The sequence below is a fragment of the Alternaria arborescens genome (genome assembly GCF_004154835.1).
Source record: "Alternaria arborescens strain FERA 675 chromosome Unknown contig_61, whole genome shotgun sequence".
NCBI classification, from domain to species: domain Eukaryota; kingdom Fungi; phylum Ascomycota; class Dothideomycetes; order Pleosporales; family Pleosporaceae; genus Alternaria; species Alternaria arborescens.
In genome coordinates this window covers 652-22,283 of record NW_021167916.1, presented here as the reverse complement: position 1 = coordinate 22,283, position 21,632 = coordinate 652, and the positions used below count along the sequence as shown (strand labels likewise).

The following is a 21,632-nucleotide window of genomic DNA, read 5'->3' as shown; positions in this document are numbered from 1 at the left end:
ATTCGTAACTATGACCGCCTGGTCTGTTGACTCGGACGCGTGGACCTGCATGTCGGGAGAACACCTATTGCATGTGCGACCAGGAATCGAAAGCTGCTTGTATATCCGTGCATAATGGCGTTCTAAGCGACGTTGAAAGTGCTGTCATCACCCGTAGTGCAATGCGTTTGGCACCAGTTAGGACAAGAGCATTGTATTACCTGTTGAGAAATTGCTGATGGGATTTTCGGCAGCAATTAGCCACCTACAACATCATTACACTCACATTGTGACGATCTGCAGATACGCTGAGACACTCATTCGGATCTCCAAGGTGGTATGCAATGCACTGCCCTGCATATGCTACACCTCCGTTAGGACCCTGATAGGTGCCCAACGCTTACGTTTTCCAGTCCCATAGTGTTAGGGAGCTGTGGTCGGTGCTGGAGGATGAGATCACGGCCCTCTTCGCCAGGTCGTTAGAGACAGGGCGACAATCGTCCTGCCGCTGAGAATTAACGTTGATTGCTGCTGTTATCGTCAACATCCGCAGAGAAAGAAAAGGACACTAAGCAACGTGGAGGGCTTTGTCCGTCAACAATGACTCGATCCTCCAGTTGTATGACGTTGACAAACCTGTCGCCCTTGTTGAGTAAATCTGTCTAGCAGCACACTATGTCACAAAACCTTGCCCAATCGGAAAGGGTAGCGTAATGATTGCGACAGCGACACCAGGTGCCGGCAAAATTCGTGTCCGCCTACTCCTGCTCTTTACGACGAAAGTTGAGCGCTAAGCTTGGAGGCAGCTTGCATGTCTTTGGATATGTTTGCAACCTTTAAAATAAGGTTGAAAAAGGAGTTGAAGCCATTCAGCCCTCTGCTTGCAAGAGATGAAGATATCGATTGGAGTGAGAGACCGGACACGAATTTTGCCGGCACCAGGTGGCGATGCTATGGCAATCATCATGACGAACGAGGACCAAACGTAGAGGTCATTATTCGTAATTCTCGGTGTCCCGCTTCCTGTTTCAGCACTTAAATTCTGGTATGTATAGATAGAGCTTTGATCACCCAATCTGCGAAAGAAGGACAGCAGTTACTGCCTCGACGATTGCCAGTAGCTCTCTGACACGAGCTACCAAATCAACAACAGAACACAATAGCGTCTTCCTTCATAGTATTTCATATTACTCTCGGCATCTTCTTCACTTACGCATCATGGCGAGCTGCGGATGTCAGGATTGCTGCTCTAATAACTGCAATGGCGGTTGCGGATGCCAGTCATGTGGAGTAGGTCATGTCCCCATCAACGTCCTCCCTCGAATCTCTAACGCCTTCCAGTGCAAATGATCATTACCTCAGGGCCAATTTCTGCACACATGGTGCGACTTCAACCTTGATGCAAATGTCTTTCCTTCTGCCCAAAGGGGAGAGAAAAGGAAGGGCAGAAGGAGGAGAAGGGGCTTGGGAGTTGTGATTGGTTTTTTTTGGGTTTGTTTTGTTGTACAGTTCATATGGAAGTGGTCATACGGGAGCGGGATTTTTGTCTAGTCGCTTAATTGGGGTTGCACTGGTCAAAACATGAATAGTTTTGTTTGCTACTCTCGCGGTTGCAGTTGAAAATAAGAGACCTACACGGTCATGAGAAGGATCATTCTCGGGGCAAATACACTGCTAACTCCAACCCTCCACTGAACGGTAGCATGAGACTCCTGAATCCGTTCTCTGGGTTACGTATATATTCAAGGAAATCTTTGTACAAGAACTTAGCTATCCCCACATTATCTGCAATGACAATAGCACCATGCTTCAGCCTCGGTTGTACAAGTTTGAGAGTAGGAAGTGCGAGAGGTGTCCAGACTGCAGATGTTAGCAAAACCTCACGAGTATGTGGGAAACTCAAGGAGAGTTTCAGTAAGAGCACGTACTATCCGGCAGCAAGAGATCGATCTTTTCCGGTATGCCCTCATCAATCCTCAAAGTCCCCAGGATATCCCCCTCGCTAAGTTCAATACACTTTTCTACATCGGGTCCCGCCTCTTTCCAGTTTGCTCTAGCTTTCGCAGCCTTGGCTGGCTCCTTTTCTGTAGCGAGTACCTTGCCGGCGGATGTGCTTCTTCCACCGTATATCTCCCGCTGGCGGACATTCTGACTGACGGCCAATGCGAGATATATAGTAGAGACTCCAAAACTTGTTCCTGCCTCGATCACGTCGCATGCTCCTGCGCTCCTGGCCAATAGGTAGATAAACCGGCATTTCTCGGAATCCAACGCGATGAATTTGTCCCGCACATAATCTTCGGCGGCGGTGGACCAAATCTCGCCGTACAGGAAGAAGCGAACTAGCCGAGTGAGATAAAAGAACCTCTGCGAGAAGGATTTTTCTTCGGCCTCAGACAAAGTATGCAGTCTTCGAAGCAGTTGCTGGACATTTGGGCTAGCTACAATAAGTGATTGGTCAGGGTGCATTTCGACATTAGCTTGACAGTTTCTGGAGTTTTGCATAGGGTGAACCACCTCCTATCAAGAAGAAGTAGCAGAGCCCTTTATAACAAAATCTATCCAAGCCTCTGAACCTCGTATAAAGAAGCTGAGCCCGGGAGCGGGGTTATACGAGGTCACCAATGCCGTTCTGCTAAAAATAGCGTCATTTACACTTGTGATATGGGACTTGGAACACCCTTGCATTGGCTGAGCACATGACGCCCGTTCAAAAACGTTATCTATGGAACCAGACCATTACTGACGATAACCGAACGCAATTCCATACAAATCTCCATCCCTCTTCTTAGCTGGGAGCTCTAAAATGCAATATCTGTTATCTGAACTCGTAATCAGTCCTCTAGCGCACAGTGGCTTTGCTGTGAAGTATTACTGGCTGATGAAGCTGAGATTGAGAGCAACAGCAACTGCCCAAGCAATAGAGCTGTGACACACTCTAGAGACGGCAGAGCTGCTCATAGCAGTACTGCTAGGTTCAGGGGGGGGGGGAGACCGTGGTGCAGTTGCATCAATGGATGCACCAACTAATCCAGGAAGCTGTTCCTCTCCTTCTACAAGGACCAGTGCCATCCCACTCTATAGGGTTCCCGTCGTTAGCATTATCACCCTAATCTTTATTGATGAGTATCTTACCACAAGGTGCCACTGGATATGACAATGAAAAAGCCACGCTCCCGGATTGTCCGTTACATATCTGAATTGAGTCAATTCACTTCCAAGGAGCTGATGCATCTAAAATGACCGAGGAACTTACCGGATCGCCGCCCATCCTGAAGGGGGGAGATCTACAGTATCTCGATATGGAGGATCACGCAGGTTTATAACCGACTGCGGCGCATCTAGCACTGTGTTATAGGGGAACGAACCAATGCCAGAACCGAGAACCCAGAATTTGTGCCCGTGAAGATGCATAGGGTGTCCCATCTTACATAAATGGTTAGCAGAGTTCCGAAGTCTTGAAGCGTTTGCTGCAACAATGCAAAGGAGAATGGCTGTATGCTACTTACAATGTCCATCGAATCGTTCGCTATCCTCATAATAATATCAATGGTTGCGTTGAATGGCATATGGAGCGTTGTATTTGCGTCCCAGCCATCAGACACATTTCCGTAGATTATGGGCTTCTCCGGCTCTGAGTAGGCATAACCATCCACTACCCATGTTATCACATCTGTTTGGTTTATTGCGAAGAATCGGGTTACATCAGCGGCGTCGGATGGTGGTATGTTTCCGTCAAGCGGTGCCAGCAGCTGTGCGTCTAATGTAAAACTGCTTGACTTCGCAGATCCATTCGTGAGCATCCACACCGAGGCCGGATCCTGGCGAAGGTCGACCGAATCTATGCCGTCGGTTGGGTCCACCTAGATTGTCAGACAAGCGCTCTATAGTAATAGACCAGGTTGATTCTTACTTTGTATGATACGATGGCCACGCCTTCGATGACTTGCTGCATATCACCCCAAGGGTAAGACGCAAAGCGAAGCAGATAGTCCCCTGGCGGTTGATCGAGTTTCACCATCACCGAATATCGTTGACCGATTGATATCTGTAATACCTAATGCCAGTTAATCCCAGGATAGCTCAGTGGCTTGATCGTTACCTACTTTGACCTCTTGCAACTTTACGAAGAGTCCGTCAGCAGCGTATACGAACATGGAGTGTGCATCCATAGAGACACTCAACCCGCTCACAGAAGCAGCATTGACAAGATTCAGAGCAAGCCAACCTTGGGTATAATTCGCAGGAACTGTCAGCAGAGGTGACGACGTGTTCGTGCAAGTCTCAGGCGGTAAGGAGCTGATATTGAAGCCTGGGTTGAACATCATCGGTGGGCTGCAGCCCCGAGGACCCAAAGACATGTCCGACATGCCCGACATGGACATTGTGCTTGCCATAGAGGTCGGTCCGGCTGGAGGTTGTGGGGTCGTTCCTGAGGTCATGGCAATAGGATTGGACATCGTCGGTCCGTTCGATGCCGTCATGTCCATATCCGAACTCTCTGTCATCGCTCTCTTACGCATGGTTGGCATCACCATGGACATGGAATCCATCGATACCGAAGCCATAGGCATATCGCTAAACCTGGATGTATCACTGGCGACCGGAGGCTGACTCCCTAGGCCTGTCCCGGCCTGAAGAATGTAATCTGGTAGGCATTGCACTCTTCCCATGCCGTTGGCCAGAAGACTATCGACACAATTTGGAAAGGCACCGGTCTCAATGTACTGTGCGAACACATCATCTGAAAGACGATGATACCAGTCGGTGAGAAGGATAGATGTCGCATTACGCTCAGCCTGTAGGAGCGCACTGAGTTCGCTGTCGTTGGTAGCAAGGGCCTCGAACGGTCGACGTCGCATAGGAGACGGGTGGATCATTAAGGGTCCGCGTATGGCGTCGTCGTAGTAAGCTCGGAAATGTGAATGGTACCAGTAAAAGCCATATTCATCCTTGAGCGAGAATCGGTAGGTGAAATTGCCTCCCGGCGAAATGGGGAACTGCACTGGCAGTAAGCACAAGCATAGGCTTTAGTAGAACAGGACGCCAACTGACCTGTGTAACGCCTGGCACACCGTCCATTTGAGGCGTCCCTCGTTGGAGGATACCTGCAGTGCCTTTTGTTAGCATAGACACCTTAGCGCGCTCACCGACTCCAAGAGTGCATCAGGAATACGAACCATGCCAATGGATGGTGGTTTCTACTGTCAAGTCGTTCTTAACGAAGACTTCAAGGTCGTCCCCTTCTTCAGCTTCGATAAGAGGACCGGGTTGCTGGTTGTTGATGAGATACACCTCGCGGGGGACTCCATCTACACGTTTGTTAACCAATTTGCGCAGGACGAACGAATATGTGCCGCCTTCATGGACAAATGTACGCATACACTGGCCGACGTACCAGGTGCTCTGACGCCGCTGTGAACGGTGAAATTATACGAGCGCAGCTTTGCGCTCGAACTTTGGCTGAATGAGACCAAAAAGAATAGCAAGGGAAACAGACCCAGGCGGGCAAACATCTTAACTGTATGTGCAAAGGTAGAGTCAGTTCTACAAAGAATCTTTGCGATGAGGGGGTATGGAGAGGATACCTGCGACATCAGGTACAATCTCCCGTACACCACGTAATACAATGATCTGCTCCTTTGAACGGCTTAGCGGTTCTGAGCTATTTGTGCGGAACTTGGCAGGTGCTTGCGTTGTTTTTGCGGAACTTAGCGTTTCTCGAGCTTTGGCCAGCAAACGCCACAGCCTTGGCAGAGACTTCAGCGTTTCCCCAGAGCCCAAGCAGTTTAATTGTCAGTGGCGCCTTGTGCTAGCAAATCGGATCGAACTGATTTATTTGAATCGCATTTGGAACTGCCACGCGTCGTGTTCCTTTAACCGGCGGCCGCACAAACCACGCACCAGTGTGGCCAATGGATGGAACGGATCGTCGATCCAATCCAGCGCCACACTGCCACGCACTGCCAGAGGAGTTGCATTCTTGAGAGACCGAGGTTGGTGATTTGACAACAACAAACCTGCAGAAGAGATATGCAACTCAGGAGGCCAAATTTGATCCGCGGTGCTTCTCATCGCCTCACGGTTGACAGACAACCAGTTATTGACACTGTATTTTCCCCGTTTCACTACTATTGAGCATTCGCTCACAAAATGCAAGTTGGCAATCCACCACTGTTGCTCAGCATTCGACTCTCTGGATGTTCTTCTTTATTCCAACCTGCTACTGTCCGCTGTGCGCTTCTCGTATCGAACTGCGCACCCTATTCACAAACTACTTCCTGTGTTTCAATGTATCATCCCCTCTCATTTGCCCTTGCCAAGCCACACCGTGTCTTCGACCCTCCGAAGCGGCCTGGTTCTTCTCCGACTGCTTCCAAGGCGATAAGAAGCCGACTGTGACGACATAATGAGCAACTTGAAGCATGCCCCAGGGCCAAGGGAAGATGCAGTGAGTGCGATGGCGGAACGTGGTTGGTTGCTCATCACCATTGCCCACAGGAACAGTTTGGCCTGGCTGACGTCACTGGAACCAAACAGTTAGCTACGCTAGGCCACCTAGTGTTCGGCCACCCTAGTGCTCGGCCACCCCACCGAATTCGTGAGCGATGCTTTTGGAGTTGAAAAACTCAACCAAAACAAGTTATATTTGAAACTGGTTACACATAGAACTAAATAAAGTATCGTGAGACTGCGTAGGAGCTTTTTGAGCCGCTTTCCTAGTGGCTTTCTTGGTGTTTTGGGTTGCCTGAGCTGCCGCGGCGTCCATCGCTGCTTTGGCAGCTTCAACGTTGACAAAGCGCTTATTTGGCTCTGGATAGACGCGCTTTTTTGGTTTCTTGATCTTTAACTGATTGGCTTGGTGTTGTAGCTTTAGATTGTCTGAATAGAGGGCGGCGTTGAGAGTATTCGCTGCTGCTAGCGCCTTACCTGCCTTAGCAAGCAATAATCGCGTCGCTCGCGATAGCTGTTCTGACTGCCCAAGTTGTTGTTGTAGCTTGTACAAGTCCTGAGACCGTCGAGGCGTAGTTATAACCGCCTCCCTACTGTATTTTGGCTGCGCGCGAGGTGGTGGAGTTGCTGGCCGAGTCTGCAATTGCGACGATTGAAGCACCAGTTCTGGGTTGTATGGAGCAATCCCTGAAGCTCGCTACCCAGCGCGTATTACTCGCTCTGATAAGCCACGCTGTCGCGCTTCAAAGTATAAGCTAACAAAGTGTCGTTTCCTGACTGGAGCGGCGTCGCTAATCGCGGCGAGGGCGCGCACTTGTTGACGATAGCTTTTCTTAACTGCGCTAAATGGTGAGAGATCGAGCGGTTGTAAAATATGGGAAGAGTGAGCAGGAGGTACAAGACGTGTATGCCTTGTTGGTAGCACTCCCACATAAAGTCAATATTGTCGTGGGAGCCGTGGCCATCGAGGACAAGTAGGCGATTGCGGGGTGGTGTTGATGAAGTTTCTGCGATAAAGACGCGTTGTAACCACTCTAAGCCAGTACTATTACTCGTCCAGCCGTTCTCTGAAGTTGTGTATAGCTAGTCTGGTACGTCTCTGTCAAACCAGCTCGTAAGGACGCGCTGTCCTTTGAAGATTATGAGCGGGCGGAGCGAACGCCCATCAGCCGATACACACTCGACAATTGTAATCCACTCTCAGTTCTCTGGAGACTTAACGTAAGCCTTGCGCTTATAGGTAGAAGCTAGAACTCTAGAGTTGTTACATACGCCAATTGCGATCCCAGTCTCGTCCATATTGTATATATCGCGGAGCTGTATACCTAGCCGGAGTCGCGTCGCCTCTACGAGCTCTAGGAAGGTTCTAATTAGCTCAGGGCTTGCAGCTTCAGCTCGTAAAGCTTCGATCGATCGGCCGACGACGCTGTGGACGCATGGGTTGCGCTGGAGGAAAGAAGACACCCAGTTGTGACCAAGTGGTTCGTAATCGCCGTTCATGTGGAGGATTCGGATCGCCATTTCTCGTACACGGGAGTGCGCTGGAGGCTGAGCGCGAAGATCCTCATCGAGGATCCACTGAACAAGAAACTCCTCTTGCCCTGGAGTTAATCGCTGTTGTTGGTGATGAGCTATCGCGTTAGGAGCGCGACCTGCGAGGCGGCCTTGTAGAGTCGCGCGGGGGACGCCCCAAGCCTGACAGGCAGCTCGCTGGCTTTTAAAAACACCAGCATTAAGATCGCGGATAGCGTTTTGGATAGCAACTTCATGATCATCCATTTTAATAGCGTTTTGGTTGAGTTGTACAGCTTCAAAAACAAGATCGCGATTTCGGTGGGGTGGCCGAGCACTAGGGTGGCCGAACACTAGGTGGCCTAGCTTAACTGACATCCTTACTACTGCAGTAAACAATTCAAAAGATCAGTTCCATCCCCCATCCCCACCCTTTTGATGCGTCATCAGCATCCATATCACTTGTGAAGAAGATCCCATATCTTGCAAGTACATGTTCGGTTTTCTTTCGAGCCGTTTCTTTGGTTTTGACCTACAAGATGCCAGAAGTCATGCGAGGCAACCGGCCATATTCTGAACACAGCCGGACCAGTCCCGCGAGTCCGACAATAATACAACCTCCTCTTTCACCACACGCGGTAACATTGCCCGACGACGCCGTACTCGCCTCTCCCTCCCCCTACTTCCGCCCAACCGGCTTGGAGACAGCACCCCGTCGCAAGAGTTCGACCTACGACGGGCGCCCCGAAGCTTCCGTCTACTACGATAGCCGCGCAGCTACAAAGCAAGAGTACCGGCGACGCGCTAGCACGCTTGAAGAATACTACGATGAAAACCCACACTTGCTGCCTCAGTTGCCTTTCACATGGCGCCAGGGATGGAAACGATGGCGTCTCGGCCTGCTGATCTTCCTGATGTTCGCCGACGGGTGCGTTGCGCCCATCGCGTTATACTACGCAATGCGATACGCAGGGGGCGTGGAGGGCTGGATTATATTCGCAATAGTGACAACTATATGGGGTGGCCCGACATATGTCGAGTTTGCGATCCGGACGCTACGGCTCATGAAGAAAGAGCGGTTTTACAGACCGCTTGGAACAAGCAGTCGCTGGAGCTTCGACATCGTGACGTGGGCAAGCGTCATATGCATCACGGCGGTGACAGCTCTCTTCATCGTAGGTAGCGTGCCACATATCGTTTGGCTGCGCGTGCTGGCCATGCCTGGCCCCGCCATTCTTTATTCTTTGGGCGGTGCACTGGCAATACTAACACTTTTCAACGTTATAGCGTGGAAGGCACCGTTTCGCATCAGCTCGACAGCCAAAGGGGAAACGGTTCTTCCTGGGGCATATTACTTCGTCGAAGACGTCGTAGCGGTGAATGCAGGTGCGGGACGCCCATATCGGGAGGCGTTGGCGGCGAGATATAAGGCCAGTCGTCGGTTCAGGAAGATGATGTTGAACCAGAGTTTGTTCTGGTCGATACCATCTATCATTCTCGCGATCCCGCTTACCGTTGTTGCTGTTATACATGAGGTTCCTGCAACTGTGGCCTATGGCATTTGTAGGTATTGGCCACAACGGTAATCCATAGTTCAAGGCTGAGCTAATGTATTGCAGGCTGGGGTGTACCGTTCCTTTGGGCGGGTATATGGAGTGTCATAAGCATTCTGTGGTGCAGAAGAGACATGCAGCAGGAAGAAGAAGGCTGGGAAGCAGATCAACGATCGATGCTTTAGGGCGTGGAAGGAAGTGGGGAGCCTTAGAGCTTTGAGCTTTGAGCTTGAGCTTAAGTACACATTCCTGGAGAAGATGTCATGATTAAGCCATAAGGGCATAAGAGCACGAAACAGGCACAGTAGTCAGCGTCATTGCGATTAGTTAATATTTGCCTTGAGGTAGAGGTCACTGCATGAGCAGCGAAACGAAGAGTTGTTTATAAATCGGCCGAGAGAAGACGGCGCGTACAGAGGCCATACGAGCAGCATTCATCAGATGAGCCGCTCTGGCGTTAGCTTCATGGATGGTGGCAAAAGCCGGGTCTGCGGACCTGTTCTACCTTCGCAGTCTACGTCTGTGGTGGTTCCTGTGTTGTTTTTGCGAAGGGATTGATCGCAGAGTCTTTGATTGCGTTAAGAGAGGCCGTCTGCTACATCTTACAATACAGGGGACAGCGCTGAAACAGACGCCGTTCCCATCTAAACCCTGAACAGGAGGATGCAGTGAAACGCTTCTTTGCTCTATGGCAGCCTACTTAGTACTTACACATCAGGGGCGTTGACTCCTTTGCCAACCGCCGTTATTTCTTAATATTCAACGCTAAGTCCTCCCCAGAGGGAAGCAGGGAGTAGGAGCTGAAACCGCCGTGGCTGGCATCAAAACCGGTGACGGTGCGGGATTTGCGCGGACGACGGTTAAACTGGCTGAAAAGCGGGCTGTGTGGCAGCCACCATTTTAGGAGCTCAATCGCCAAGGCGTTTTCGGCGCCAAGTTGGAAGCCGTACTATGCCTCAAGCGTCTTTTGTCTACGTAGATCTCCTTCTATCAGGATCCGTCAGGATCTGTGCGCCACCACATCACAATCTCCCGCACAAATTGCGCAGCTAGAACAGTCCTCGAACAGCAGCGTCTCATGAGCAAAGCTTTCTCTCCCTTCTCCAGGCGATAACCTGCTGCAAAGGAGCTTATCAATCACGTCTGCGGAATTCGATATTCGAAAGAAACCATGCCCTTCCTTCGCCGACATCTCTCACTTCGCTCGCCCCATTCATCCAGATGATTTTCCACTCACCGTCGTACGATGCAAACTGCCCATAAAAGCAATTGCCTATCTCAAAACATGCAAAATCCAGCAGCCTCATCATTGCCTCGCCAAACCACTTTGCTCATCCCAAGTCTTCATTGCCCTTCCTGCGCCTCCTTCGTCGAAGCCTTCCTCTTCTGCCTTCGTCCCAAACCCATTTCCGTCTCGACTTCGATCCTCTCCCACACCGTGACTGTCAAGCACGATGCTTTGCTGGCTGTGTCTACGATAGCCAAAGCGCTCGACGAGGCCGGCTACGACGTACACGCCGTCATCCCGGACCCTGCATCGGGCGATGCATCTACGCAGACCGACTCCCGCAACGCACCCGGCCATGGCGTCCGGCTGGAATGGCTTCAACGAGCTGTTCAAAAGTGGGATCCGAGCAAGAGGGATACAGCCGACGAAGAAACGAGGAGAATGCGGCATATAGAACACTGTGACCAGTGTCGCGCTCAAGGGCGGGAAGACGCCATGCCGTCCCTTCGGACCATCATCACCGAGAAAGGGTCTCAAGTTGCAAGCAACGATCCGTCACAGGACGTCGGCAGCCCGTTCGTCGTTGTCCATTCGACCACGACGCCCACCAAAGTCTTCCAAGCGTCCCTCTCCATTTCCGGAATGAGCTGTAGCTCCTGCGTCGGCAAGATCACTAGGTCCCTCGAGGAGCAGCCTTGGGTGAGATCTGCCAACGTCGCCCTCCTCACGCAAAATGCCTCGGTGCAGTTTGATGGAGTGGAGCACGCCGAAGAGCTGGTCAAGATCATCGACGGCGTTGGCTTCAGCTTGGTGCGCAGCATCTCCACCTGTCTTTCAGCCTGATCGTGGGCATTCCATCCTTCTTGTTCTCACGTCGTTGCGCATCGCTTGTCGCCTCTGCCACAGTCTGAACCCTCAGATACTGGCTCGTCAGTCGCTGTTTTGAATCCAGTCTCCGGCAACCCTAGTGCATGCGGAGCAGTCTCGAGGACCACCCAACCAACCTCTTTCCCTTACACACAAGACGGCTCTTATCTACAAAACAGGCAGGAGAACGCCGATGTAAGACTGCGCTACAGCTTGCTGTACTGCAGCTGTTTAGCAGCAGTTATGTCCAGCGCTCTGGCGAAAGCCTCGTTCTTGAAGCCTGAGATCCGCCTCGCTCAAGCTGTCTCCGAGTTCGAAGCCGACCTCTCGCATGAGCAAAAGTCAACATTCCGAACGCTGAGGTCGCAGTCGCTCTCAACGACGCCTAGCCCACGCGATGTCATGCAGCTGACGGCTGAGGTTGATCGTCGCACGTCAAAGAAGTTTAGCAGTGCATGTTTCGGGCCTCGCTTTACCAACTTCCTTCACGGAGTTCAGCAGTTCGCTGCTCTTGGAGATGTTGTGATCGGAGGATCACAGAACTTGCTAGCGTGTGGCGTGTGGTCGTTGGTGCGCATGTCGTTATTAGTCAGTGCCCTCTTCTTGCATCATTGTCGTAGTCAGTCACTGATACGCAGCAGTCGATCGTGAACCTTTCGACCTACATTGACAAGCTATCCTCGCTATTCATGGACGTCGGCCGCTCTGCCCCGCACTACCAAGCGATTGCCCTACTATACCCTCGGTCTACGAAGCTACAATCACACCTCTCTGAGTACTTTATCGTGGTAGTTGGCTTGTGTCGTTACCTGTTCAAGTTCGGACAGAAATCGACTGTCCAGCAGTTTGCGTCCTCGCTGAGCGATGCGCACTTGAGGACCTTCCAGGCATATCTTGACAAGTGGGCAACTTCCATCAAGGAGCAGATGGACGTGAGTGAAGCGCAAGAGAGCTCTGGTGTCAGGGCTTTGACCAGGGAAATGTTCAAGTATGCCTCACATGAGCAGAGGCTTGCAGCCAACATGCGAGTGCTCGACTTTTGCTCTACGTACGATCATGAGGTAGCGTGGAAGCAAATCAGAAAGGCCGGTAACACATCCTTCTATAGGCAACAAGCAGAGTACCAAGAGTGGAGGGACGGCTCGCACCCTGGCACACTGTTGTATACAGGCAAATTGGGTTCGGGAAAGTCAGTGTTGCTGGCCAATATCGTCGACGACCTCAGCCTCTCCACCGAGAAAGATCCACCCTTGGTGGCATACTTCTTTTGCAAACATGACATTCCAGAAAGTCTGGAGGTACGGACGATCATCGGTTCACTGGCACAACAGCTTTTACGTACTGTCGCAGATCTTGGCGTATCTGCTAAGAATTGCGAAAATACTCGCACCACAGGCGACACCGAGACAGTGCTCGAAACGCTCTTTCAGGGCTTTTCCTCCGATGTCAAAGTATACTTCGTGCTTGACGGCCTAGACGAATGCGACAATGAGGAGAAAGAGGCGTTAGTGCAGGCAATCTGGAAGATCCAGGTGAAACTAAAGGTCATGGTCTGTGCTTCTTTCCGAGAAGAGCCAAACAATGGCCTGCAGTCGATTACTTATCAACTCTTGGCCACTCGCGCTGTCACAATTCCAGACGACAACCCAGACATTGACGCTTTTATCGAAGCAGACCTTGAGCGTTGTCTTCGCCAAGAACGTCTGACAATCGGAGATCCAGCCCTGATCTTGGACATTCAAGATGCTTTGTCGAAAGGTTCTCAGGGAATGTTTTTCTGGGTAGCTCTTCAAATCCAGTCTTTGTGCAGTATGAAGACTGATCACGCTATCCGAGAAGCATTGGCAGACCTACCCAAGGATCTCTCGGAGACGTTCGACAGGATCCTACAGAAGTCGGGAAGCTCAGATCCAGCACTCCAAAAGAAGACGCTGCAGCTTGTGCTTGCAGCTTACCAGCCTTTGACGACAGACGAGTTGCGTGAAGCTCTGAGCGTTACTCCTGGAGATGCGACTTGGGATCCTTCCAGAATCCTGAATGATGTTTACTCAGCACTAGCTTGCTGTGGATGTCTTCTTGCTGTTGATGAGGAAGAGCTCACCGTCCGAATGGTACATCACAGTGTTAGGCAGTACGTCCTCGATGGGCTTGATGGCGTAAAGCATATAGGCTTTTCGTTTGACGAGGCACAAAGGATGTTGGCAGACACTGTTGTCACGTACCTCGGCTATGGTGTCTTCGGGACTGAGTTATCGAGAGTCAAGGTCCATCCAATGATGGCACAATCTGCACCATCTAAGATCGTGCAAGCCACTATGGGTTCGTCAAGCGCTGCTCGTCATCTTGCTATAAAGTTTCTCGGATCTAGACGGCAACATGCATTTGATATGAGCAAAGCTCTCGCGGAAGCGCACAGCTCCCTCAACCCCAAGCCAGAGCACGCATTCAGATTCTACACTTATGCAAAGACCTTTTGGCAGGACCTTGTATTTTATGTATCTGGACATAAAGCCGCCATTTTCAAGCTCTCTTCTAAGTTGATCTTTGGTCGTGCGTCTGAACTCAACAAGGTGGATAAGGGCTGCCGAGAATGGGAACAGGGATGTTCTTGTGCTGTTACTCCAGGCTTGGAAGATCGATTTGAATGCGAGGGACAGTAGCGGATCAACGCCGCTGATGCGGATGGCACAGGGCGGACACAGAGACACCGTTGAGATACTGCTTAGCGTTGGTAAGGCTGACGTTGAGGCGATAGACAGCATCGGAAGGACGCCGCTGATGTCGGCGGCACGAGACGGACACAGAGACACCGTTGAGGTACTGCGTTCACATATTAAACGTATGCCAAAGACATGACTTCAAGCATCCACCGAGAAGCAGCGATGAATTTTAAAAATTATTTAGAAAACTCGAAGAAGACTTATGCGACGCTTACATTGACAACTTTCATGAGCGTAACTATAACTTATGTTATCCTCCTAATCGGACAGCGCGCCAGAGCTCGGCTGCCTAGGTCCATATCGCTAGATGCGGTGGAGGTTAACAATAGCCTCACTTTCGCCTTGCTCACCCTCGACTTCTAAGAATAGCTAGCAGGCGCAGCACGCGAGAAGAGAAGCTTCGAGAAGCGTGCGCCACAGCTTGAGCGATTCCAGCATAGCGCATGTGTACAATGTAGGCCGCTACATGTACAGAACGTGCTTTCTCAGCACGCGAACATTGCTTGCTCGAATGCGGGAGCTTGCTTGTCTCCGCGGACAATTTCGGAGGAGCTCTTATAGGTCGCTGCACAGCTTCGCAACTTGAGGGTAGCTGTTAGACACACTAACGAATGTCCTAAAGCCTCCGAGATAGCGACTGTCGTCGTGTCGGACGGGGAGACAGGGGTGGGTCGTGGTCGTAGTGCACGGCGTTGCATATAAATTCCCTGTAATTTCACCAAGACTGCTGTAATTTTCCTTTTTGATGTTCGAGGTGAGTTTTACTACCTAATAAGTACACTAACAGATCGGATTGAACTTGATGAGATAGTAGGCTGCTGAGTGGTGTCGCTTGAAGATTTTCATAGTTCTGCGCGGTGGGATGTTCTACCCGCGGGGAGGGAGGTTAGTACAAAAGATTTAAGAAAGAGTTTGCGCGATATTACGATTTGGAATCAGTGAATGAAGTTTCATTTGCTAGATGAAAAGACTATACGATCCGTGATGGTGGGCTCAGCGCTCTTATTACGTCGTCTGGCAGGGTCTGGTGCGATTCAGGTGGCCCTGTCTGTATGTGGAATGCATCACGTAACCTTGACGTTGGCCTTGTTTCCTGATGCGCAGCAGCTTCAGTACTAGTGGAAGCATGAGATGCGCGGTGGTTCTCGAGTTCATGGTATAACTGGCGAAGTGCAGCAATATACTCTTCGGGGCCGGCGTGCGCCCGGCGGAGTTCGCGGAATCTCAATATGGCTGGAATGTTGTCGCTGACTTCGTATGGTGGAGGTGGAGGAAGAGGTTCATCGGTTGAGGTAGCTGCGGTGTTCGAGTCAGTAGTATGGGGACGGAGGTCGTAGCGGCTAGCCGAAGTCAATAAGGTAATTTTAGAAGTGAAAAGGTGCAGCTTACCATATAGGGCATGTTCCTGATACATTCAGAAGCCAAGGATCGATACAGACGGGGTGAAATTTGTGGTTACAGGGGAGTACACGAATCTCTTCGTTTTCGACAAATACCTCTAAGCATATTGAGCATTCGAGGCTGCCGGAACGAGTCTGGAAAGTTGGTTGAGCAGCTGATAGACCTTCAGTCGTCGTCGCCGGTGCATTAGTGCTTATGTTAGAGTTGACGATAATTGCGTAGGGGTCGGAAGAAGGGTTATTGGCGTCAACGGTGGCCGATTGGGTACGATTGTCTGGATTAGCGACCGCCAGCTCGATATCTCTCTGGGCGGCTGCGTTTGCGTCATTGTCGTTGTTCTCGCTAAATCTGACAATTGGGATGCTCTCAATCACGGCTCTTGTGAGGCCCTTCGCTCGGCTTTGCTTTGGCCGTCCTGGCCTTGCTGGTTGAGGGCCGTACCGCTCGGGATTCTGGTGGGCTCTGAAAACTCCGATCGTTATGGCAATCAGAACCAACGCAAACATTACACCAATGACAGCAAAGAGAATAGTAGCTCCAGGACCATTGGAGTGACTAAGTCCAGACTTGGGGTCTGGAGTAGGAAGCGCTATTTGTGCCGAGCCAAATCTGACTGAGAGCATAATGAATGCTATGAAGCAAAAGTTATAAGAAGAGGATGCTCTTTTAGTGCAATAGAGTTGCGTTTTCAAAGATGACTAATATTTTTTTATAATTTCTCTAGCCCCGAGAGGCAATGCCTATTTATCAACTCGGAGTACAAACAACTGAACGTTCTAGTCACCCAGCGAGAGGTCACGTTTGGTTGAACACCCGTGGCCCAAGCGATTTTGATATCACGTTCATCTCGACCAGAAGCAGGACAGTGGCTGAGAAATGTGGAGCGGATGCATGCCCACTCACAAAGAATGTATGTCATTATGCGACGGTGGTATGATGATGCGATCAGGAGACTTGCGCGACAACCCATCGAATTCCTCCTTTCATACGCTGTGGGTTTTATGCGTTGCGTCCGGATCGCTAAGCGAGAGATTCCCCCCAGGGCGGCGGCTGCGGGGTTTGTGCTTTGCCACTGATAAGCCTACTGTAAATCAACTTCACCTTCGTATGTTTGACAGGGGGGATGGCTAACCGATTTCGCTGAGGCTTGTTATCTTACGTATTTCACAGCTCACGTAGAACATGTGATATGATAGCACTGTGACAGTATGCACCTTATCGTACGATCAGGAGATTTGCTCAACAGCCACATGAGCCCACATGAGCCCACATTAAACTCATGTGCTGCTCCCCTTCACAGTATGATCTGGTTATTTGTGCGCTACTCTAATAAGGCTGAATCAGCTTCCTACTACGAGTTCGTGTACCGACCAAGCGGCTGAGCACGGCCACATGATGATGATGATGAATTCCTACTCGGTTTCAGCCGCGTTTTCTCCGCAGCTATGCCCGGTTGGCTGGCTTGGCTGACAGCCGACGCGGCACGAACGTTAATCCGATGCCGCCCCACGTCACTCCCAAAGGAGCCAGCTCGTGATTGAAAACACGACAAACACGAGAAATCAATTTTTGGAATTAGCTATCACAACAGCCTCAACAACATCTGCCAGCGGCCGCAATAGTCTCTACAGGCCATCACGCGTCCCCCCGCGTCGGTTTGGCACCTGTAGAGTCGTTGTTGCGGCCCTGGCAGACACAGACGAGCAAAATCTGCGAGCAAGCTACTTAACATGACGCGTCCACCAAACGCAGCGGCAGCCATCTAGCCACGACACGGCAATGCAAGACGCGACGACGGAGCCCAGACACTTTTTGAGCGCAACAGCAACAACACACAGCAGTCACTGATGGGCTTCCTGGTCAGCCTATCACCAACCGACAATGTCTGTAACGTCCCGCATCGACGAGCCCTCGGGCTGAACAGCATCACCTTTCACGCGAATCACCTCACAGACATCCGGCACGCTACCATCGGTGCCACAATACACTTACCGATCATCAGACAGCCTCGTCCCCTGTCGCCCTACGTGTTGAGGGAGTGGTGCCCCTTCGACACACTCGACTAGGTCTGAGGAGATTCGCGTGGGAGCTCTCATGCTCAGTAGGCTCGACGGCACGCACGAGCAGAGCATCGCCCTGGTGGAGCCGCGTTATGACGAAATGCTGCTGCCGCCGCGCCCGATGGCAGGTCACACCACAACACACAGCCGCATAGGGACCTAGTGGACGGCATCACAACACTGAAGGATATCGGAGTTTGGAGAACATATTGCAGGCTCTGGGGCACGAGGGCAAGCTAGCACATACGACAGCTGAACGCTAGGGGGAGACTGAAGGTATTGCGGTCGCAAAGCATGAGGCAACCTTGCCTCTACGAGCCTTGAAACAACGTTACACACATGAGGCTTCGAGTACGGCATACACACACAGGAAGACAATTTGAGGAACACAAACACAGGCAAACACGTCACTTCTAGAGACGAAATGTACATAGTCGTAGATAGAAGCCAGATACGGCAGGCCTCTGGGGACAGATGGCTCTTTCGAGAGTGAAGTGGGGCGGTGCGGATCAAGGTCTGCACCGCGTCGGCTGTCTGCCACGCCTGTCAACCGGGCATAGCCGCGATTCGCGGCTGAGACCGTGTAGGAATCAACCAACCAACCAACCAACCAACCAGCTCGTGATTAAAGTATGGGTCGAGTGAGCGCTGCCTCGCACTAGTGGTGAATATAAAAATCGGGCTATGCTGCGCGGGAAAGAACGTTGATCGCTGGACGCTAGAGCGAATGACTAGGCAATTTCGAGAGGCTGACTGGGGTTGTCCGTGGTACTACCCAGTGTGCCAGCGCATGATTGCAGGTTGAGGAGGTTGATCAGGCATCTTTGATTTTCGTAGCACAGCCACAGCACTGATCATACGTTCGCGCGCGCCCCAATCACCACCCAACTTGGCTGCGCCGATAAGTGTGGCGAGCCAGTCCCTACAATAGTGATATGTGGAGCCACCTTCCGAAGTCTACTCGTACGTTGTACAGCGGAGTACGTAGTAAGCCTTGAAGTATCATACGACCGTTTGAGATCGTGAAGTTTGTGTTCCTCCCACAAAACCAATACTCCGTATCCAAGAACCACACCACTGTGGCAATGTGGACCTGGTTGAAGGGTCAGAACATTGCTCTCAGGCCATGTTTAGCACGCTGCTCCTCCCTTCACAGCCTCTGGACTTTGGATATATTACCAGTGTCTACTTGACACAAGATCAATTGACCTTAAAACCCCGTTGACTGCAACACTCCAAAACTCTTTCACATATTTTATTCCGCTCTATCACTCTACTATATACTCAACTCAAGCAATGGAAACGGCTATCATTCTCAAGGTCCTGCTTCTCGGCCTATTCGGGCAATCCTTTGCCTTTCCCCTCTTATCACGTGGCGAGAAAATTGTCCGAAACTCGTACACTTCGTAAGTTCTCCGCATTTTACTCGTCTATGAAGCTCTATTAATATCCCTTCAGCTCAAGAAAGAAGTCCAGCAGGAAAGTCTCCGTCGGCGTGTTAGTTGCCATCGTTATCATCGCCGTCTTCCTAGTCCTTGTCGTCGCAGTGATCTACTTTATTTGGAGGCGAATCCAGCAAAGAAAATTACAGAGCCAACCCACTCTTGAGCCTGGTAGGGCTACAGGAAACGAGCAGCAGCAGCAATATTACGTGCCGCCACCACCGCCTGCCCAGCTAGGAATGGATCAGCAACAGCCGTATCAAACAGGATACTGAGGATAGTGTGATCTTAATCCGGACTAGACTAGACGTGTCTACAGAAGCGAGCTGAGTTGGAAGGGAATTTGAGACAGGTCAGAAAAAGGGAATGGGTCTAATTTCTTTCTCATTGCGTGTTTTGTCTTTTATTAGTGGCCTTTTCCTCTTCTTTTTTGTTAGTGGATGTGGGTAGGGTGAAAGCCGGTACGATGTAATTAAGCAGCACAAGGGTTTGCTTTATGTTAAGGGTTTCGTTGGAATTATGGTACTAAAGTAATGATTTATATAGCAAAAAGTATACTTTTAATTCTATGTTCCTCTACCCAGGTCCTACCCGGCATTCTGAATGATTGTGTATGTTAGCTAGGGAGGGCGGAGAGGGAGAGGGTCCGGCAGGCTAAAATTATACGAAAGGTATAAAAATGTATGCTACTTAGTCGAGAGTAGAGGTTGTTAATTAGTTGCACGGCCAACGTGATCTGCTTTGCTGGCAAGATGAAAAATAAAACGAAGGAATGTGAAAGAGAGAAACGAAGATATGAAAGCACTGTTGAGAGAGAGTGCTTGTGTTGGTGAAGGGAGATCTTGGTTCCTTTCATAGGATATAGGTGTAATTGGTACCTGAAACAAGTCCAGATCATTATGTCCACGAAGTGCATCTCGCTCTTCCCGTTATCTCTGTTGCCTGTAAAGTTCTTTGACTTAAAATTGCATTTGTCCTATGTACGTTGCCTAGCAACTGCTCATTCCTGCGGCAAATACACCGACACCTCCAATCCCCCACTGAAAGGTATTGTCAGGGTTCTAAACCCATGCTCTGGACGTCGAATATACTCAAGGTACTCCTTATATAAGAATTTTGCGACACCCACATTGTCTGTGATGACGACCGCGCCGCGTTTGAGCCTTGGTTGAACGATCTTGAGGGTAGGAAGGGCTAGAGGCGTCCAGACTGTGTGATATCAGCCTGCATTCTTAAGAGGTGATTGCAAAGTTAGAGGGAATGAAGCCAAAGTGTAGCTTACTATCCAACAGCAGCAAGTCAATTTCCTGCGGCATACCCTCTTCAAGTTTCAGGGTTTCCAGCAAATCCCCCTCGCGGAGCTCAATCCACGGTTCTACTTCATCTCCCGCCTCCTTCCAATATTCCCTCGCTCTGACTGCCTTGGCATGTTCCTTTTCTGTAGCAATCACCTTCCCTGCGATTGTGGTAGCTCCAAGAGAGCTCTTTCCTTGAGCCATATTCTGACCCACAGCCAACGCCAAATATATCGTCGAGACCCCAAAACTAGTACCCGCCTCAACCACGTTGCGTGCTCCCAGACTCCTTGCCAAGAGATAGATAAATCGACATTTGCCGGCATCTAAAGCAACAAATTTGTCCTTCATGTGCTCCTCAGCCGCAGAGGACCATATCTCACGGAACACCAAGAAGCGAACAAGCCGAGATACGTAAAAGAATATCTGAGAGAAGGACTTCTCTTGGGTTTCCGACAATGAGTGCAGCCTCTGAAGAAGTTGGTGCACCCTTGGGCTTGCTACGACGGTTGTGGGCGAATCAGAAGTCATGATCGAGAGACCGAGATGCAATTCGAAGGGTGAAGTGTAAANTCTGCGCCGGAAACTTCTTGCTATCATGAAGGGCGTGGGCATATATGAGTTGAGGGTGAGTGGGGCTCGTACGTTGTGCCATGCCCAATTAAAACTTTTAGGAACCGGCGTTCGTGCGCCACCAATGGCAAAGTCCGTCAAGTGCGTTTCCTTGCGAACAGGTGGCCGAGGTCACCAGCTATTTTGGGTCCTCAACGCTCATCGGTGTCTCACCTGGACGGCACAATGCACTCACGTCAAAGCAACGCCAAATAAAGCAACTGGTGAGCTGTTCTATCGCTGACAAACACGAGTTAGCCAATTAGCAACGCCCTGCTCCATCATGTGGTCACTTAGCCACTATGCCACCTCGCGTCTCACCTTTTCGCAGACAACCTTGACAATCTGATATCAAGAGGCTAGAAACGGCGGTGGTTCGAACTAAGAAAGGGTGGCCCCGCTTCTCAAAGATGGAGGGGTGGCAGGCAAAACCCCGCAATTTGCGCGACTTCTGCGCCGTTTAGCAGTCGTCTTTCGACGATGCAACGATTTTTTCAATCCCGCCAGGGA

At 50.6% G+C, this 21,632-nt stretch overlaps 9 protein-coding genes across 9 annotated transcripts; 4 read left to right on the top strand and 5 right to left on the bottom strand.

The window, feature by feature from the left end:
* Positions 1–1,630: 1,630 nt before the first annotated feature.
* On the bottom strand, positions 1,631–2,448 carry AA0111_g11916 (hypothetical protein; the record flags this gene model as incomplete). Its single annotated transcript, XM_028645836.1, has 2 exons — positions 1,631–1,839; positions 1,908–2,448. The coding sequence occupies 2 exons, from the start codon at positions 2,446–2,448 to the stop codon at positions 1,631–1,633; spliced, it is 750 nt and encodes a 249-aa protein (XP_028500473.1).
* A 783-nt stretch (positions 2,449–3,231) lies between these two features.
* Positions 3,232–5,495, bottom strand: AA0111_g11915 (hypothetical protein; the record flags this gene model as incomplete). The annotated part of the gene is made up of 7 exons (XM_028645835.1): positions 3,232–3,405; positions 3,489–3,842; positions 3,893–4,036; positions 4,086–4,979; positions 5,035–5,087; positions 5,160–5,291; positions 5,378–5,495. 7 exons carry the CDS (start codon positions 5,493–5,495, stop codon positions 3,232–3,234), a joined length of 1,869 nt encoding a protein of 622 aa, XP_028500474.1.
* Positions 5,496–7,632: 2,137 nt separating this feature from the next.
* On the bottom strand, positions 7,633–8,211 carry AA0111_g11914 (hypothetical protein; the record flags this gene model as incomplete). The annotated part of the gene is made up of 1 exon (XM_028645834.1): positions 7,633–8,211. One exon carries the CDS (start codon positions 8,209–8,211, stop codon positions 7,633–7,635), a length of 579 nt encoding a protein of 192 aa, XP_028500475.1.
* Positions 8,212–8,483: 272 nt separating this feature from the next.
* On the top strand, positions 8,484–9,682 carry AA0111_g11913 (hypothetical protein; the record flags this gene model as incomplete). The annotated part of the gene is made up of 2 exons (XM_028645833.1): positions 8,484–9,507; positions 9,564–9,682. 2 exons carry the CDS (start codon positions 8,484–8,486, stop codon positions 9,680–9,682), a joined length of 1,143 nt encoding a protein of 380 aa, XP_028500476.1.
* Positions 9,683–10,782: 1,100 nt separating this feature from the next.
* AA0111_g11912 (hypothetical protein) lies at positions 10,783–11,568 on the top strand (the record flags this gene model as incomplete). Its single annotated transcript, XM_028645832.1, has 1 exon — positions 10,783–11,568. The coding sequence occupies one exon, from the start codon at positions 10,783–10,785 to the stop codon at positions 11,566–11,568; it is 786 nt and encodes a 261-aa protein (XP_028500481.1).
* A 267-nt stretch (positions 11,569–11,835) lies between these two features.
* On the top strand, positions 11,836–14,252 carry AA0111_g11911 (hypothetical protein; the record flags this gene model as incomplete). Its single annotated transcript, XM_028645831.1, has 2 exons — positions 11,836–12,180; positions 12,234–14,252. The coding sequence occupies 2 exons, from the start codon at positions 11,836–11,838 to the stop codon at positions 14,250–14,252; spliced, it is 2,364 nt and encodes a 787-aa protein (XP_028500477.1).
* A 1,030-nt stretch (positions 14,253–15,282) lies between these two features.
* AA0111_g11910 (hypothetical protein) lies at positions 15,283–16,336 on the bottom strand (the record flags this gene model as incomplete). The annotated part of the gene is made up of 2 exons (XM_028645830.1): positions 15,283–15,652; positions 15,702–16,336. 2 exons carry the CDS (start codon positions 16,334–16,336, stop codon positions 15,283–15,285), a joined length of 1,005 nt encoding a protein of 334 aa, XP_028500478.1.
* Positions 16,337–19,069: 2,733 nt separating this feature from the next.
* AA0111_g11909 (hypothetical protein) lies at positions 19,070–19,490 on the top strand (the record flags this gene model as incomplete). The annotated part of the gene is made up of 2 exons (XM_028645828.1): positions 19,070–19,179; positions 19,232–19,490. 2 exons carry the CDS (start codon positions 19,070–19,072, stop codon positions 19,488–19,490), a joined length of 369 nt encoding a protein of 122 aa, XP_028500461.1.
* Positions 19,491–20,447: 957 nt separating this feature from the next.
* On the bottom strand, positions 20,448–21,041 carry AA0111_g11908 (hypothetical protein; the record flags this gene model as incomplete). The annotated part of the gene is made up of 1 exon (XM_028645827.1): positions 20,448–21,041. One exon carries the CDS (start codon positions 21,039–21,041, stop codon positions 20,448–20,450), a length of 594 nt encoding a protein of 197 aa, XP_028500490.1.
* Between the last annotated feature and the right edge of the window lie 591 nt (positions 21,042–21,632).